Raw genomic sequence first — 17675 nt, forward strand, 5'->3', positions numbered from 1 at the left:
ACCTGGGCTCTACAGCGTCATCAGGGTCCCTATGGCTAAGTACTCATGCATTTAATACTTTTCTAACCCCTTTTTTTAAAAAGCAGCAGTGCTCACTTCAGAAGGAGTTGTACTAAAATTAGAACAATAGGGCTGGAGAGATGGCTCAGCGGTTAAGAGCACGGACTGCTCTTCCAGAGGTCCTGAGTTCAATTCCCAGCAACCACATGGTGGCTCACAACCATCTGTAATGTGATCTGATGTGCACAGTATACATAATAAATAAACAAAAAATATTTTAAAAAAATAAAATAAAATTAGAACAATAGTGAGAGGATTAGCATTGCTTCTGAGCAAGTGAAGTGTTTCATTTTTACATTGTTTAAAAAGATTTATTTATTTATTTAATGTATATGAGTGTCTATGTATATGCATGTTTACTCAATGCCAGAAGAGGGCATCAGATGCCAGTATAGAGGGTTGAGCCACCATGTGGTTGTTGAGAATTGAATTCAAGATCTCTGGAAGAGCAGCCAGTGCTCTTAACCACTGAGGTATCTCTCTAGCCCATCATTTTTACTTTTTTTTAAAAGCAGCATTTCTTTCATCTGCTGATAACTAATAATTGAAACTATCAAATGAGTAATGAGAGTTGTAACTGAGAAGCATGGAGTAATTTTTAAATTTTTATTTAAAATTTAATATATAAATATTTTAAATTTTTATTTAAAATTTAATTCACTATGTAACCTTGGTTGGCCCCCAAACTGCTTCCAGAGTGCTGGGATTAAAGGTATGTGACACTGTAGGCAGGTTTTGTTTCTAATAAATACTTTAATGTACACTTGTGACAATTCATACACACAAACACCACATCTTTATCATGTGTGTACTCTCAATCTCACCCCCAGGAACTTTTAAGTCCTCTCTCTCACTTTCCAGAGGAATGATTTTATCTCTCTTATTATTTTTTGAGACTGGGTCTCAATATATAGGTCTGGTCTGTCTAGCTTTTGCTATATAAACCAGGCTGTCTTTGAATTCCCAGAGATTAGCCTACCTCCTGATGCCTTGACAGTGCTGTGCTTAGCTGCACACAACACCACAGCTGGCTTTAATCTCTCTTCCAAACTATACGTTCGCTATTTAAATTTACTTTTGAACAAAGAAAATTGTAATTCTGAAATATTTAAGTAATACCTCTTTTGCTAAAAACTTCATCTCCAAAGTATTTGCTTTTTCTTTTTGGCCACTAACATTTACTTGATAAAAGCAACTAACTTTGATTTGGTGTTAAGGTTTGATTTAAATGTTTTAGAGATTTATTTATTTATGCATTTTTAAATGTACCGATGTTTTGTCGGCATATGTTTGCACTTTAGGAGATGCCATTGGACCCCTGGGGCTATGGGTATAGCCGGTGCTGAGCTGCAGTGTGTGTGCAGAGAACTGAGCCTGGTCCTCTGGAAGAGCAGGTATTTCCTGAGGAGACAACGCTCACCTGCAAGGGCCTGCACTGGGTAAACAGCCTGCTCCCAGCACGTCTCCTCAGCGGGGCCTGTGCACAGACTGTGCTCGTCATCAAGCTGGAGAACAAACCAAACCACGATGGCATCCAGCACGCCTTCCTTAACAGCGGGGACAGCAAGAGGCTGCGGCTTTCTAGTTGCAAGACTTTTCAACTCCTGAAAAGAAATGTAAAAAGGATGAGAAAACCGAGGTTAGGAAACTAGTAAGGAGCCAAAACAATTTAAATAATAAAAAAGAATGAGAAGGCTTTATACACTGACTGTGCCGCCCGCTCGGTGTCACACAGCTCCTCTCTGCAGCTCACCGTCCTTTCCTGCACAGTTAGGGAATCACAGAATACCATGTGTACTAAACAGACAGGACACACATCCACACGCTACTGATAAGAAAAAACCACCAGTTACACAGTGGTAGATGACAAATGCATGCAGCAAAGCAACATCGTTGTTTTATTCTGGAAACTATGCATGTGTACATGCATGCTTACAGAAAGAAAAGCAAGCCCGGAATGACACACTTCAAACAAGGGATGCAGGGGAAGGAGGCAACGTTTTAAAAGGTGACACTGGGGCGTCTTCTGTCTGTTCTGTAACTCCTTAAAAGTGTTAAACAGGCAGACATTATTTTTTTAAACTAAAAGCTTTTATACGGTGTATGTGGATTAAGGAAAATTTCAAATGAAAACTATTAAAATAAAAACCAGCTGTGATAAAGTACTTAACAGCCGCACTCCCATTACTCCTGGAACACTTTGTCTACCCGGCATCCACAAAAAAGTGAACTTAGAACAGCTACAGACCACGCCAAGAGAAGGCCAGTGAAAGGCGAAGCATCTGACGCTAAGAGCGCACGCATCACCTTCCTTCTGCCATCACAGGGAGTGCTCACAACAGCACACAGGACAGCATTCACTCCCAACAAACCCAGGGAGCTTTCCCCTGATATGGAAAAAGAATACTTTCAAAGAAATTCTAACTTGCTGCTTATCATTCTTCATAAGTGGAGCCTCATGTACATTAAAAAAGAAAGCCAGGCATGGTGGTGCACACCTTTAACCCCAGCACTCGGGAGGCAGAGACAGGCGGATTTTGGAGTTGGAAGCCAGCCTGGTCTACAGAGTGAGTTCAAAGATACACAGAGAAACTCTTACTAGTGAGTATTGGGGGGGGGGGGGGAGGAGGTGGTTAACATTAAAATTAAACTTCTTGTTTTTACCTGAAGACTGCTGAAATCAACTTTTATAATCTGGAAGCAGTCTGTCAAAGGCAGATATCCTCCAGGAATCCGACTCATCTTCTCAGTGGTGTATGGTTCAACTATTTCTTCAGTATCTACCGAAGAATAGGCTGGGCTCTGAAATTTCACATTTGTTGGCAAATGGATACCAGCAATGTCCTTAGCACCCACCCTAGTAAGAGTTGAAAGAAAAGGTAAGGTATAACACAGATTTTGTAAATTATCAAATATCATCTAATAGTCAAGAAAATATAAACATAAAGATAAAATAAAATCTCATGGCCATAGATTTCTTAATTATATCCATAATCACATGAAGAAAAAAATTAAAATAAGTCTATATTCAAATTAACAACTTTGAGCTAGGTGTAGTGGCACATGACTGTTATCCCAGCACTCAGGGAGACAGAAGCAGGCAGATCTCTGAGTTCAAGGCCAGCCTGGTCTCTAAAGCAAATACAGTACAGCCAAGGCTACCCAGAGAAACCCTGTCTCAAAAAAAAAAAAAAAAAAAATTAACAGCTTTGTGGTTAAGCATGCTTGCTGTGGTTGCAGAGGCTTTGAGTTCAGTTGTTCCAACACATGTCAGCCATCTCACAACCACATACAACTCCAGCTACAGGGGATGCAACACCCTCCTAGGGACTCCACAGATACCACATACACATGGCACACATTTACACAAACACACATGCAGAAATAAACATTTGAAAAGTACACAAAGCGGGCTGGAGAGATGAAGATTGAACTCAAGACCTTTGGAAGAGCAGCCAGTGCTCTTAATCTCCGAGCCCTCTCTCCAGCCCCACACTGGAAATCCTTACTTGAAATTCAATTAAAATCAATCTGAACTTAAATTTTTTCTGCACAACTTCTCACACAAGTTGTATGAAAATAAAGCTGGCTTTGATCCTAGAGTTCTACTTAAAATAAATAAGACTAAGCATTACAAGCATGCACTAAGCTGTGAAATAGTGTTCTTATTTTGGGGGTCTCGGGGTGGGAGGGATTTTCGAGACAGAGTTTTTCTGTGTAGCCTGGAACCTGCTCTGTAAACCATGCCTCAAACTCAAGAGATCTGGCTGCCTCTGCCCCGCCTCCCCACCCAGTGTGTCACCACTGCCTGGCTTAGTGTCTCTCTAACCACTTACTTACCTGTGATGTCTTCGTATCTCTGCACACTCTACTGCCATCCCAAATATAACAGCACTTGCTGGTATAACTTTCCCATACTTTCCACAATTTCCATTTTCTCCTTTGGTCTGAAAATATAATAAAGTCACATCACTACATGTACAAATAAGTATGTGCGTAAGTGTGTTTATATACAGGCTAAGGAGTTTTTCCTTTAAAAAGTATTTTCACTGGTATGTGTGCGTCTGTGTGTGTGTGTGTGTCTAGACAACCAAGGCTACACAGAGAAACCCTGTCATGAAAAACAAAAAACACGAACCAACCAAATAAATATAAATGTAATTTAATGTTTAGAATACAAGCACAAAAAGAAAAGAAAGGAGTATAAAGCTATGTCAATTTAAAATATGATTTAATAAAAAACAAAAAACAAAACAAAAAGGAAAGTACTGAAGAGATGGATCAGAGGTTAAGAGGACTGGCTACTCTTGCAAAGGACCCAGGTTCGACTCCCAGCACCCACAAGCAGCTCATAACCCTCTCTAACTCCAGTCCCACAGGGTGAGATGCCTTCTTCCGACTTCCACAAGCCCTGCACACATGTGAGTCTCACACACAGATCCCCAACAGGCAACCACACACATGCATGCAGGCAAAACTCTCAAATACATAAAACAAAAGTAAAGATAATTAAATGCTTTTTGTTGTTGTTGTTATTTTGTTTTGTTTTGTTTTTTTAGTTTTATTTTATGTGCATTGGTATGTAGGTATCAGATCCCCTGGAGCTGGAGTTAGAGACAGTTGTGAGCTGCCATGTGTGTGCTAGGGATTGAACTCAGGTCCTTTGGAAGAGCAGACAGTGCTCTTAACCACTGAGCCATCTCTCCAGCCCCCAAAATAATTAAATCTTTAAAAACAGAAAGAAAATAAAACCAGGCATGAAATGTAGCTCCGCAGTAGTGCACTGGCCATGTGTAAGGCACCAAGGTCATCTCTAGAACTGGAAAAAAGTCAACTTGAAAAATAAACGACTCTTCTATGTTCCATACATATCATCTTCTGTAATCACTGGATTTTACCACAGTGCATTAACACATACAGTAAATTAACTACAATATACACACGGCTACAGGAGAGCTCAGTGTGCTGTCTAGGAGCCTGAGTTCAGTGAGTACCTGAAAACTCCACTGAACTAACATTACTACCCTTTTCCTAGAGATTTGCCAAAATTCCACGCATTGACTGCTGGGAGATTCAAAGCACATCCCTCTTCTACAACTATAGTCAAGAATTTAGTCAGCACTTCCACACATAAGCTCATCCAGAGTCCCTCCTTCCTGTAGTGGTGCATGCAGTGCTGCCAAGTGCTTTCCCTTGTGAACTGGACTGGTGTGTACAGTGCATGTCGTGTTACACTGCTGTCAAGCGCTTTCCCTTGTGAACTGGACTGGTGTGTGCAGTGCACATCGTGTTACACTGCTGTCAAGTGCTTTCTCTTATCTTTCGCACCTTGCACACACTCTCGGGACTCAGTGAGCCCCTTGGAATAATGACTACACGCTCGAGTTTAAGTGCTTGCAGGCTGCTTACCTTTGGCTGAAGAAGTAAATTCTCCCACGCATGAATTAAACTCTCCACAATTCCTTCTCCAAATACACCTGCATCGACAGTTTCTGTTACAACTAGGGACACTCTATAGAATGATGTTTTAAAGATACATGTAAGTAAACTGACATGCTGTTTATACAAACTGTCAAAGCTCAGACAAAAGGGCAAATATGTTATAGAAAACCTCTACGTAAAATGTTCTAATACATTTCAGTATCTTTCCCGCCTCTCTTGATCATGAACTCTTTTTCCTTGCTCTGGGCACAGAAGGGTTACTTTCCCAGGCTCTGTTCACTGCCTAAGTCCTTAAGGGTAAGTCGTGCCCACATTAAACACTGAGCATCTAACTCTCACTCTATAAAATGTTTCTCTCCCAGCCTGGAATGGTGGTTTCTATCTCTAGACCCAGAACCTGGGACCTGAAAGCACGCTGACCAGGCAGAAGTTAAAAGTCATCTTTGACTACATAGTGGGTTTGAAGCATGAACCCCTGCATTAAAAAGCAAAAACCAGGGACTGGAGAGATGGCTCAGTAGTTAGAGCACTGGCTGCTCTTCCAAAGGACCCGGGCTCATATCCCAGCACCCACATACCAGCTCACAACTGTCTATAACTCCAGTTCTAGGGGATCTGACACCCTCACATATATGCACATATGCAAGCAGGCAGAGCACCAATGTACATAACATTTTTTAATTTTTAAAAGTTTCTTCTTTAAAAAAAAAAAAAAAAAAAAGCAGAAACCAACCAGGGAAGGAATACAGCCACAGATTCTCCACCATCAATGATCCTTATTTCTTTTTGTTGTTTTGTTCATTGTTTTCCAGACAGGGCCTCTCTGTTAGTCCTGGATCTAGCCACCACCCGGCATGAACTTCCTTTTCAGGTGTCTTTAAGAACAAATTGTTTGTTTTGTGTATGAATATGTGTGTGCACTATTTGTGTGCGTACAGGCGTGCCACAGTGCACATGTCAGTGTCAGACACTACTCTCCCTCTACCTTGTGGTTGCAGGGACTGAACTCAGGTCATCAGGCTTGGCAAATGTCTTTACCCACTGGCCACGCTGCCAGGCCAGTTTTGAATCTGACCAGAAGCTTCGCTCTCAAAAGTTCTCTTAGTACCTTCTGTGACACTGCACGTACCCGCGTCTCTCTTACCACCTGTCAGGTCTTTGCAAACACCTCCTCCATGGCACTGCTTTCATTCATTCATCCTGCCTAGACAACTCAAAGACACTCCCTTTGCTCCTTCTCTGAATTCCTTTCACTTTCACTGTCAGCACTGTAGTCTAAAGATATACCAAAATTTCATAAATATTCCTTATGCCCCTCTCCAGACTTGTAAGTATCTGAAGGGTAGGATGACTTGCGTGTCCTCCATAGTGCCCTGACCCAATTATATCTACGCACAGAAAGCATTCAGTATTTATGGCCACACGCCCTTAGAATATTTCAAATTGTCAAGTCTCACAACTTAGTCCAGAAATCTGCTTATGGTCAAAGTGAATGAATAATAGTCTAAGTAGAAACACTTATTTCAGCTTGCTTCAAGAGCAGTCTATGAGAAAATTACAAGTTAAAGTAACCTCTGAGCCGGGCGTGGTGGTGCACGCCTTTAATCCCAGCACTCGGGAGGCAGAGGCAGATGGACTGCTGTGAGTTCGAGGCCAGCCTGGTCTACAAAGCGAGTCCAGGACAGCCAAGGCTACACAGAAAGACCCTGTCTTGAAAAACCAAAAAAATAAAAAGTAACCTCTAATTCGTGCTACTCCAAATCATATGCTGAAGCCCTAACCCTAACAGCACTGTATTTGGAGACAGAGCTCTTAGGAGGCCGTTAGTTCAATAAGGTCACCAACATGAAGTCCTAATCCAACAGAGGCAAAGTCACGTGAGGACAAAAAGAGCAGGTAGCCAACTGCAGCCAGGAGAATGCCTGCCTGAAAATGATGTGCCTGTAGTTTAAATTCTGTGACCTTTAATATTTTGTTATTATAACATGTAAACTAAGGCAACTTTGTTTTTTTATAAAATGAGTACACACCTGCATAAGGATCTGATAAACCTCCTCACCAACAAAGACCACTGAAGGGTAAATACCATGCACTCATTATTAAAACTGGAAGATCTAAAAATCAGAGTTCAAATAATAATAGAACACCAAAAAAGTTCTTCACGTATGAACTACACTTAAGTGAGACAGAAGACAGACAGCATCGGAAGCTATACAAGTATTACATTAGGAAAGGGAAAGTGGGGTTGGAGAGATGGCTCAGAGGTTAAGAGCATTGTCTGCTCTTCCAAAGGTCCTGAGTTCAATTCCCAGCAACCACATGGTGGCCCACAGCCATCTATAATGAGATCTGGTGCCTACTTCTGGTGTGCAGGCATACATTTGGGCAGAATACTGTATACATAATAAATAAATCTTTAATTTTAAAAAGGGGAAAGTGCTTGAAAAGATAGGCAGACACTTTCTAAATGCCTTCTTGTTTTGAGAGCCCACTGCTCTCCTGCCCACGGTGAGACTGCAGATACAAACATGGCTTCTATAATGGTGCTTTCATTGTTTTCAGGACACAGGACAAAGCACTCTGTCAACTGGCACTTCCAAATGTTCATTTTAATCAAGGACACCAATGAAAACATGATGTCTGCTGAGGGTGAATGGCTCACATTGTAAGCACAGTTATTTAACACTGTTGACCTACAGGAAGTCAGTCTACTTTTATGGACAAAGACATTTGAGTTTAGCCAGGTATGTTGGCGCATACCTTTAGTCCCACCCAGTACTTGGGAGGCAGAGGCAAGAGGATCTCTGAGTTCGTGGCCAGCCTGGTCTACAGAATGAGCTCTGGAACAGCCAGGGCTACACAGAGAACCCTATCTCACAGTGACATGCTAAAGAACGGTTTGTTACTATCAATTTTTCTTGAGTTCTTTATTACTGTTTAAAAAGCACATGTGACTATAAAGACCTGCATTTTTCTTAAGCTAGGTGATAGCCACATCTCCACAAAACAAGGATATTGTTAGTGCTGTTGTTAACACAAGAAGCTGGAAAGGTATATTAATGGTTTTGGTGAATTATAAACATACCTTTCAGGAATATGTTTTGGAATTTCTATATCGAGTGACTTCATGTGTAGGAGCTTTATCCCAGTCTCCATCTTGTTTGCAGCCACTACATCACACGCAAGTTCATACATGGTCTTGGATAACTCACAGGCATATACTGAGTGTGCACCAGCTTTTTTAGCAAACATGCTGTAAAAGAAGAAAAATCCATTATATCTTTTTCCAATTTTAATAAAATTATGATGCTTCAAACATTTTTCCATTCTTTAATATAACCATCATTTGTTCTGCATTAAAAAAGCTTGAGGCTAGCGAGTTGGCTCAATGGGTAAGCATTTGCTATGCAAGTCTGACGCTCACAGTCCAATCCCTGCAGCCCACAGTGGGAGGAGAAAACTGATTCCTGAAAACTAGTTAACTTCTGACTTCGCATACTGTGGTGAGCAAGCAGGCTTGCAGGTGATATATGTACACGCACACACAGAGTAATAATAATAATCTAATTAAAAGGTAAGATAAGGCCAAGTATGGTGGTTATGTGCCTTTAATCCCAGCACTTGGGAGGCAGAAGCATATCTTGGGAGAATATCTCTGTGATACCCAGGCCAGCCTAGTCTACACAGCAAGCTCCAAGGACTACACTGAGAAACTCTGTCTCAAAATAATAATAATAACAATAGCAATAAATAAAAAGAATGAACTAATATACTTGTTTAAAAACAAATCATTTGCCAGGCGTGGTGGTGCACGCCTTTAATGTCAGCACTATAGGAGGCAGAGGCAGGCAGATCTCTGTGAGTTCAAGGCCAGCCTGGTCTACATAGTGAGTCCAGGACAGCCAAGGCTACACAGAGAAACCCTGTCTCAAAAAACCAAAACCAAAACAAAACAAATCACTTGCCAAGCATGGTGGAGCACACCTTTAATCCCAGCACTCGGGAGGCAGAGGCAGGTGGATCGCTGTGAGTTCGTTCAAAGGCAGCCTGATCTACAAAGTGAGTCCAGGACAGCCAAGGCTATATGGAGAAACCTTGTCTTGAAAAAAACAAAACAAAATCTAAAATTTATTATGCAGAATTTCAGTAATCCCAAGTTGCTCTTAGTTTTCTTGAACTTTTTTTTTTTTTGGTTTGAACTTTTGATTAGTAAAATCATAGAAAAAAAGTATAAAATTAACAGTTCTATCAATAACACTAACAATATTATGAGAAACAACTACTATTTTTACAAACCAATGTTAGAATTTGTTTGTTTGTTTGTTTTTCGAGACAGGGTCTCTCTGTGTAGCCTTGGCTGGCCTCAAACTCACAGCGATCCATCTGCCTCTGCCTCCCGAGTGCTGGGATTAAAGGTGTGCGCCACCATGCCCAGCTCAATGTCAGAATTTTGGTATCTAACAAACCTGTTTAATTCATGTAAATATAATAAAAGTAATAATTACAACAAACCTCAGTATTCCAGTTCCTGTGCCAATATCCAAAACACTTGTGGACCCCGAGCCCACCGCCTTCTGGATCGCTGCATTGTAAATCCTATTCCTCCTGGTGTCGTTAAGCATGACGAAGTGCCAACGTTCCACCAACCAGTTTGCAACGCGATAAAAGTTCTCCTTGGCGTCACTGAAATCAGGGTTTAGCTTCACCGCTCTATGAAAATACCCAGCTGCCTCATCTCGAAAGCCCATTCTAGATGAGGAAGAGACAGAGTACGTTCACCTCCGTGTGACCAACGGCGGCGCCCCTGTTGGTGCACTAACCCAGCCTGAGCATCCTCACCGCTGCCCCCGAGCCCACAGCACTCCACCTCCTCTGCAGGTCATGAGCACGGCACTCTCCTGACTTCTTTTCTGAGTTTCTGCCTGTGCATCTCAGATGTCCTAGGGCACCCCTAGGTGGAGTGGAGGCGTCCAAGGCATTGACTTGTACTGAGCTGAATATGAGCAGATTAAAAAAATAAGACAAAGAAGAAATACTACAAGTCATCTGAGCGCTGCTTCTCAGAAGTGATGAAGAACTCCCTGTCACGGTTTAAGAGTTAATCGTAGGCTGACTGCACTGCCCACGACCAGAGTGCATCTCACACACCACCAGACTCAGCAGCTTCCAAACTGGTCTGGACTTTGCTCAGCCTACTTACCCACTCCCTGACCAGAGACATAAATTTCTACAAATATCAAGTTCCATACACAGCTGTTGTCATAAACCAGCAATTTACGGGCCACACAGTCAATACAGCAGAACAAATAGAATTCTTCTCCCTCTCACTTTAGCCACCATCCATTCTAAAGAAACTTAATCAGACGATTCATTCTGAACGTGGTTATGACAAATGAACCATCTAACAAAAGGGCAGTGCGATGTTAAATTGTAAGTGCTCGTGTTTTAGTTTAAAATGAAAACATTAAGGTCAGTATATGTTATTTCTTTGTTACCCTGAAGGCAGAGATATCTTGTTTATATGCTGGAACTGCCCAGGACACATGATAGTAGAAAATACATGGTGTTAATGTAAACAAGCCTCACCATGCTAAACCAAAGTGTGTAAGGAGGACGATGGCTGCTCAGTTCCTTTACCTTGTCACAACTCTACACTGTACACACTCCTTCCCCAGAGCCATGGCCCTGCCCGGTCCTGAGTCAAGTAAGGGCCCTTGGGAGTAGGAGACAAACTACTAGGTTGATTATCAACAGCCAATAGACTCCAGATACATTTAAGAGAAATTCTGTGGTCACTTACACTTTGTGGTTCATTACTAATAACATTAATGATTTGAGAGAAAACAACAACGCATGAGAACAGCTAGAAGGAATATATAAAATGAGATTCATTTATTAAATTCCTTAAAGTTGAAAGTACAACTTGCCAATCTGGCAGAACAATGCTCTTTCCCCATTACTTTAAAACTTTCTAACTCAAAAGCAATGCTGGCCTTTGGCTGTGGTTCCTGTAATTCCTTGGCAATGCTTTTGGCTTGTGATGGTGTGCATAAGAGCTCACGTGGCAAGCCTGACTGGGATCCCTTGAGATGCCTGCTGACATGTGGGTACTCACACTGGGAAGGGTTTTGCCTGCCTTAACTGACGATGAGTGCTTCCACGCGCCTCAGTGTTTGTATAAGCAATGTGATTGCGCTGGACAGGACTTTTATTCTAGAGTCTAGAATTTGGGTATGCATCATATGGAGGTGGTACCTGAGTATACCGCCTCCAATAAAAACACTGTGTACTAGACCTTAGAGGAGCTTTCCAGATTATAAACATATGACGCAGAGTAAAGGTGGAAATGTGCACTGTGACATCAGAGAGGACCTTGAGGACTGCTCTTGGATTCTCTCCAACGTTGCCAGTGTTCTCTTTCCTTTTGCTGGTTTTGCGTTCCAATCAAACTAAGACAATCCGTTAATGACTTACTACCAACCTCACCCATTTTTGTCTGCTGTGCAAAAAACTTACACAGCCTTCTAACAGTTTCCTACAGTTGCTAAGAAGACACTGCAGGAGGGAAGTTTTGCCTTCTAGTGCCACTATAGGCAGGGTTTCTCCAGAATCACACGCCCTGTGTTCATGGAAGGCAACAGTGTTCCAGCGCATGGCACCAGAGCATGCAGTGATGGGCAGCTACTCTAGAACTCTAGCCTAGTGGAGAGCTCCTTAACAGTATGCTCCAAAGTTTATACTTCCCCATTAAGCTTTCTCTGGCACCCCAAAAGGAAAAATTCTAGCATTTTCCAATGAAGAGATTCACCAGCTTTCTGGCATCCTATGAACCACAGCTATGCCTTTTCAAACAAGGACTGGATCTGAGCCCAGTAAGGAAAACTCTCCCTTGAATACATCCTCAGCACTAGGGGTGTGACTCATATAATATACTATAAAATTGCCATGGACCAGCAAGACGGCTCAGCAGGCAAGGGTTCTTGTCACTAAGCCTGAAAACCTCAGTTCAATCCCCAAGACCTAGCTCATGGAAGGAGAAAACCAACTCTCTCTGACATCCTCAGGCACATCTTGGCACATGAACCCGCAACACAGGTATCCATACACATGTACCCACATGTGCACATAAAAAATAAACCTGATTTTTAAATTGCCAGATTACATACCATATTCACATATCATTCCCATATTCTTTTTGAGTCTCACCCACGTTGCTTATATTACATTTCCCTATTCAAAGGACTGTACGCACAGGCAGAGTCGGGCAGAGATGTAATCTCCAGCTGAAATATCACCTAAGCCCACAGGTTAAAGACCAGACTGAGCTGGTGGTAAGCCTCCATCTCAAAACCAAACAAAGTAAGTTACTGCATAACTTACACTCGCCTTGGACTGGTAAAAAAAAAAAAAAAACAAAAAAAAAACAAAAAAAAAAAAAACAAGCCTCATTGTAGTGAGGTCACTACAAACCTGAAGAGATGCTCTCCCATGCTATTGCAAATCACTTCATCATCGGGAAACAGCTCCAAGGCCTGCTCATAGCAGCCAAGTAAGTCTTGTACTCTACTGAGTGCATCAAGCTCTTCAGCCCACTTGAAAAGTGTATACTGAAAAGTTTCCTTCACAAACAAGAAAAAAAAATTACAAATTAGTAAACAAGAAAGAATTCATAACTCTAGCTGAAGATTCCAACAAATGAAACTATAAATGGAACGATGACCTGAAATTGCTAATTTTTAGTAAGTACAGTTTGCCAAATGTGGTGGTTTGAGTAAGGACAGCCCCACGGGCTCATACGTGTGAGTGATGGTGATACAGCTGTCTCTAAGTCACTGCTGTTCCTGTAAGTAACCCCAATAAAACTCACTGGTTCACCAAGTTGGACTTTGGTGGGATCCATATTTTGGTCTGTCATGGGGTCCCTATCTAGAGTGAGTATGTATGTGTTGCGTCCCCCAAGTTTGGTCAAAAAAAAAAACATATCCTAACTGCACTATCTTTAAATCAACACCTCCTGACAATCCATACTGTTACGGCTTAACCTGACCGTTACAGTCACTTGGTACAATGCACCAACTTCCTCCTCACTGCCAACCTAGCCCGTCTCATTTCCCTCTAACGGTTTGCCACGACACTGAACTATGGAAAGAAGGCAGGCTCACACATTCCAGCTTCAAGTCAGCAAACTTTACACACAAGAGTCAACACCTGGAACTGAATTATAACAGTTTATTAGAAAGATAAGGATAACGAAGGAGATTCTTTTCTTACATGGTAGATAGTCTAGATACCTAGGTCTTACACGAACAGCTCAACAGTTCTTCCATAGGTTAGTAGAATGGGGAGCTAGGAACACTGGTCAGTAGCTGAGCACTTTCCTGGGATGCCTAAGGCCCTCAGTTTTGACTCCGGTAACAAGAAAAATGAGTAAATAATACAACAGCTAAGGGGCTGAGGAGATGGCTCAGCAGGTAAGAGCAGTGCTTGCTGCCCTTGCAGAGGACCCAGGTTCAGTTCCCAGCACTCAGCTGCTTACAACTGCCTATAATTCTAGTCCCAGGAAATCGAGCCGGGCGGTAGTGGCGCACGCCTTTAATCCCAGCACTCGGGAGGCAGAGGCAGGCGGATCACTGTGAGTTCGAGGCCAGCCTGGTCTACAAAGTGAGTCCAGGACAGCCAAGGCTACACAGAGAAACCCTGTCTCAAAAAAAAAAAAAAAAAAGGAAGAAATCGAATGCCCTCTTTTGGTCTTAGATACACGCACACATGTGGAACGTGTGTATATATACATACACACACGTACACACATATATATACACACACATATACATACACACATACATATACATGCAAATATGCTTACATATTAAATTTATTGATTTATTTTTGGTTTTTCAAAACAAAGTTTCTCTGTGTAGCCTCGCTATCCTGGAACTCACTCTGTAGACCAGGTTGGCCTCAAACTCAGAGGCCTGCCTCTGCCTCCCGAGTGCTGGGATTGAAGGCATGTGCCACTACTGCCTGGCTATGTACTAAATTTAAAATTTTTTAAATGCAAGTTTAGTGACTCAGTGTGACTGAAGTGTGGGTGTAGGTAGCAGACAGAATATCAAGAAAGCAAACAGAAGCTTGAGGCTTTTGCAAAGAAATATGAATTTGGTTTCCTATAAAAGGAAACCAGGCTTCCTGTCGCGGCAGCCATCGGACAGCAGCAGCCATGGCCCTGCGCTACCCCATGGCCGTGGGCCTCAATAAGGGCCACAAAGTGACAAGGAACATGAGCAAGCCGAGGCACAGCCGGGGGCGCCTCACCAAGCACACCAAGTTCGTGCGGGACATGATCAGGGAGGTGTGCGGCTTCGCGCCCTATGAGCGGCGCGCCATGGAGCTGCTCAAGGTGTCCAAGGACAAGCGCGCACTCAAGTTCATCAAGAAGCGGGTGGGCACGCACATCCGGGCCAAGAGGAAGCGCGAGGAGCTTAGCAACGTGCTGGCAGCCATGAGGAAGGCCGCGGCCAAGAAGGACTGACGCCCCCTCCCTCAATAAACGTCTGTGCACAGTTAAAAAAAATATATATATAAAAAAATAAAATAAAATAAAAAATAAAAAAAATAAAAAAAATAAAAAAATAAAAAGGAAACCAGAAGCCAGGCGTGGTGACGCACACCTTTAATCCCAGCACTCGGGAGGCAGAGGCAGGTGGATCGCTTCGAGTTCGAGGCCAGCCTGGTCTACAAAGTGAGTCTAGGACAGCCAAGGCTACACAGAGAAACCCTGTCTGGAGAAAAACAAACAAACAAACCAGTTACTAAGTCCTACTGAATGCTGGTTATTACGTTTGTTTGTTTGTTTGTTTAAAAATAAGACAAGGGCTCACACAACCCAGGCTAACCTCAAACTCATTGTGTAGCTGAACTTCTGAGCCCCCCTGCCTCTACCTCGCACATGCTGGGATTACAGCTTATCCTTGCCACACTAGGTTTAGCCCTTGTGCACAATTCTACCAACTGAGCTACATCTCTGGCCATACAGCTAAGTTTTACGTAATTATTTTTTCTGTGTTGGGACTGGAACCCAGAGCCTCACATCCAGGGCCATTCTAAGGCAGGCTGTTGTCCAGGTCTATCCTCCAAGCCAAACAACTGCCACTTTGGGGGGGGGGGGCGGGAGATAGCTGTGCCACCTGCAAAAGATCACACCAGATGGACCTGTTGACCTTTTCAATCCCTCCCAGAACGGCAGGCTGGGTCACATGACACTCTCCTGCTGTTCCATACCACCTGTTTTTGTTTTTTAAAGATTTACTTACCTGTTTATTTATTTATTTATTACATATACATTGCTCTGCCTGCTTGTACCCCTGAAGGCAAGAAGAGGGGACCAGATCACATTCTAGATAGTTGTGAGCCACCATGTGGTTGCTGGGAATTGAACTCAAGACCTCTGGAAGAGCAGTCAGTGTTCTTAACCACTGAGCCATCCCTCCAGCCCCCTCCATACCACCTGTTCTGAGCAATACTATCCTAACTGCACGGCTTGGGGTACAGTCTAGAGCAGTGGTTCTCAACCTTCCTAATGCTGTGACTCTTTAATACAGTTCTTCATGCTGTGGGGACCCCAACCACAAATTATATTCATCGCTACTTCATAATGGTAATTTTACTACTGTTTCAATTGTAATGAAATACCTGATATGCAACCCTGTGACCAGGTCCTGACATTTCTACGAGTTACAAAAGCCTAATGCTACTGACATCTAGTGGGCAGAGGACGGACCAAGGAAGACAGTATACCTTCTGCACACGATAACGCAAAACCTCCAGCGCAGGGCTAATTTAAATTAGATACTGAAGGAGAGAAAGAATTACCCTGCCTCGTTCGCATTTACGGGGCCTTTGAAATCTTAAGTGAGGCAGAAATTTTGAAAGAGGTGTGTGACAACTCTTGACTTTTGTTACTAAAACATCGCTGTATTGAGAGGGGCTGCAGAGAGCCTCAGTCTATCTCTGTCTCTCTCTGTCTGTCTGTCTGTCTGACACACACACACACACACACACACACACACACACCCCACCCTGTTGTCGCTGTCAAGATCGCAGGGTTTGGCAGCCACCGGGAAGGAAGGCCTCACCTTCACGTCGTCTTTGAGCTCTGGCGCCAGGCTGAGCACTAGGAGGTAGTGGGCATAAGCAGTGCCGAAGTCCTGGGCGCCCAAACAGTGCTCAGCGCTCTGCAAGGATCGCGCCACCAGCCGGTCCCGGCCGGCCGCACCTGCGCCACCACCCCCTGCTCCCCGGCGGGACCTGGGCCTCGAGTTCGGCATGGCTGAGTCTCCGCTCGGAAGCCCACGAGGAAGACGCCCTTGTCCGGAAAAGAGTCTCCAAGCCCAGGACCCAAGGAAGCAAGAGAACACACAGAGGTTGGAGGAGATCACCTCCACAGAGTGGGGAGCTCCGCCTTCTCAGCAGCGGACGGAGCTGCGCGCGCACCGGGCGGCGGCGCGCTGTGATGACGTCACCCGGGGAGCCGCGCGCGCTCTCGGGGAAAGCGCCGGCACTGCTAACGCCGAGGAGTACATGGGATGTAAGCCCCTTCTGCTCCGCTGTCACGTTGCTTTGGCCGGCCAGGTTTCCCACCTTGTACAGTGTGCCGCTGCGAGTCTCAAGACTCTGCTCGCGTCAGGCGTGCGCGATGCTCCAGGCCCCTGGATCTCAGCGCACCACTCTTACTTGTGCAAAACGAAGTAAAAAACTCATTAAATTTGGCCATGGTGTAGTCTCTTAGCGTCAAGTATTCTCACAAGACCCAATGAGGCGGAACTTTGGATCACGCTCCATAAACGCGATCTCTCTGAGAACTACTTCAAGGTTGCACAAGTCACTGGGATGGGTACAGCGGAATCCGAATTTCCTAATCCCTGTTACATTAGTCAAGTGTTTCTCCTGCTCTTTAGTTTTGCTTGTGTGCTTTCCAAGCTATTCATATCCTCCTTATGTGGTGCTTTCTGAACTAAGCAATGTAGGATTTAACTATATAGCATTTCTCTAATAAGATGGAAAAACACAGAGAAAGCCTCTACACCTAATGGGACTGAGTAGAACATAAAGACCAGTAGACTTGGGGTAAGGGTTTTATTGTTCCAGCCCATGCTTTTCCTCTTTATCTAGCAATT

The 17675-nt window shown here is 43.4% G+C and overlaps 2 protein-coding genes across 6 annotated transcripts in view; one reads left to right on the forward strand and one right to left on the reverse strand.

Moving 5' to 3' along the window:
- The window catches only part of LOC311582543 (protein arginine N-methyltransferase 9-like), a 28374-nt gene extending 11348 nt beyond the window's left edge, over positions 1-17026 (reverse strand). Inside the window, exons 1-9 of one of the 5 annotated variants that reach the window (XM_084755690.1) lie at positions 16635-17026; positions 12973-13121; positions 10370-10495; positions 10015-10251; positions 8588-8755; positions 5470-5572; positions 3901-4007; positions 2725-2917; positions 1481-1664 (exon numbers count right to left, since the gene is read on the reverse strand). In XM_084755690.1, coding sequence (XP_084611816.1) covers positions 1481-1664; positions 2725-2917; positions 3901-4007; positions 5470-5572; positions 8588-8755; positions 10015-10251; positions 10370-10495; positions 12973-13121; positions 16635-16826 — 1459 coding nt within the window. In that variant the 5' untranslated portion in view covers positions 16827-17026. Of the gene's footprint in view, positions 1-1480; positions 1665-2724; positions 2918-3900; positions 4008-5469; positions 5573-6235; positions 7360-8587; positions 8756-10014; positions 10252-10341; positions 10496-12972; positions 13122-16634 lie in introns of those variants that run through there. The other 4 variants (XM_084755691.1, XM_084755692.1, XM_084755693.1 and 1 more) reach the window with 4 other exon arrangements.
- LOC311582559 (large ribosomal subunit protein eL36-like) lies at positions 14688-15073 on the forward strand. Its single transcript, XM_084755731.1, has one exon. The coding sequence runs from the start codon at positions 14720-14722 to the stop codon at positions 15029-15031; it is 312 nt and encodes a 103-aa protein (XP_084611857.1). The 5' UTR covers positions 14688-14719; the 3' UTR covers positions 15032-15073.
- Positions 17027-17675: the final 649 nt, after the last annotated feature.

The sequence above is a fragment of the Acomys minous genome (assembly GCF_964271855.1).
Source record: "Acomys minous genome assembly, chromosome: 14".
In the NCBI taxonomy this organism is placed as follows: domain Eukaryota; kingdom Metazoa; phylum Chordata; class Mammalia; order Rodentia; family Muridae; genus Acomys; species Acomys minous.

Coding starts and splice junctions, on each gene's coding strand:
- LOC311582559 (XM_084755731.1), top strand. CDS start 14,720: ATGGCCCTGCGCTACCCCATGGCCGTGGGCCTCAATAAGGGCCACAAA.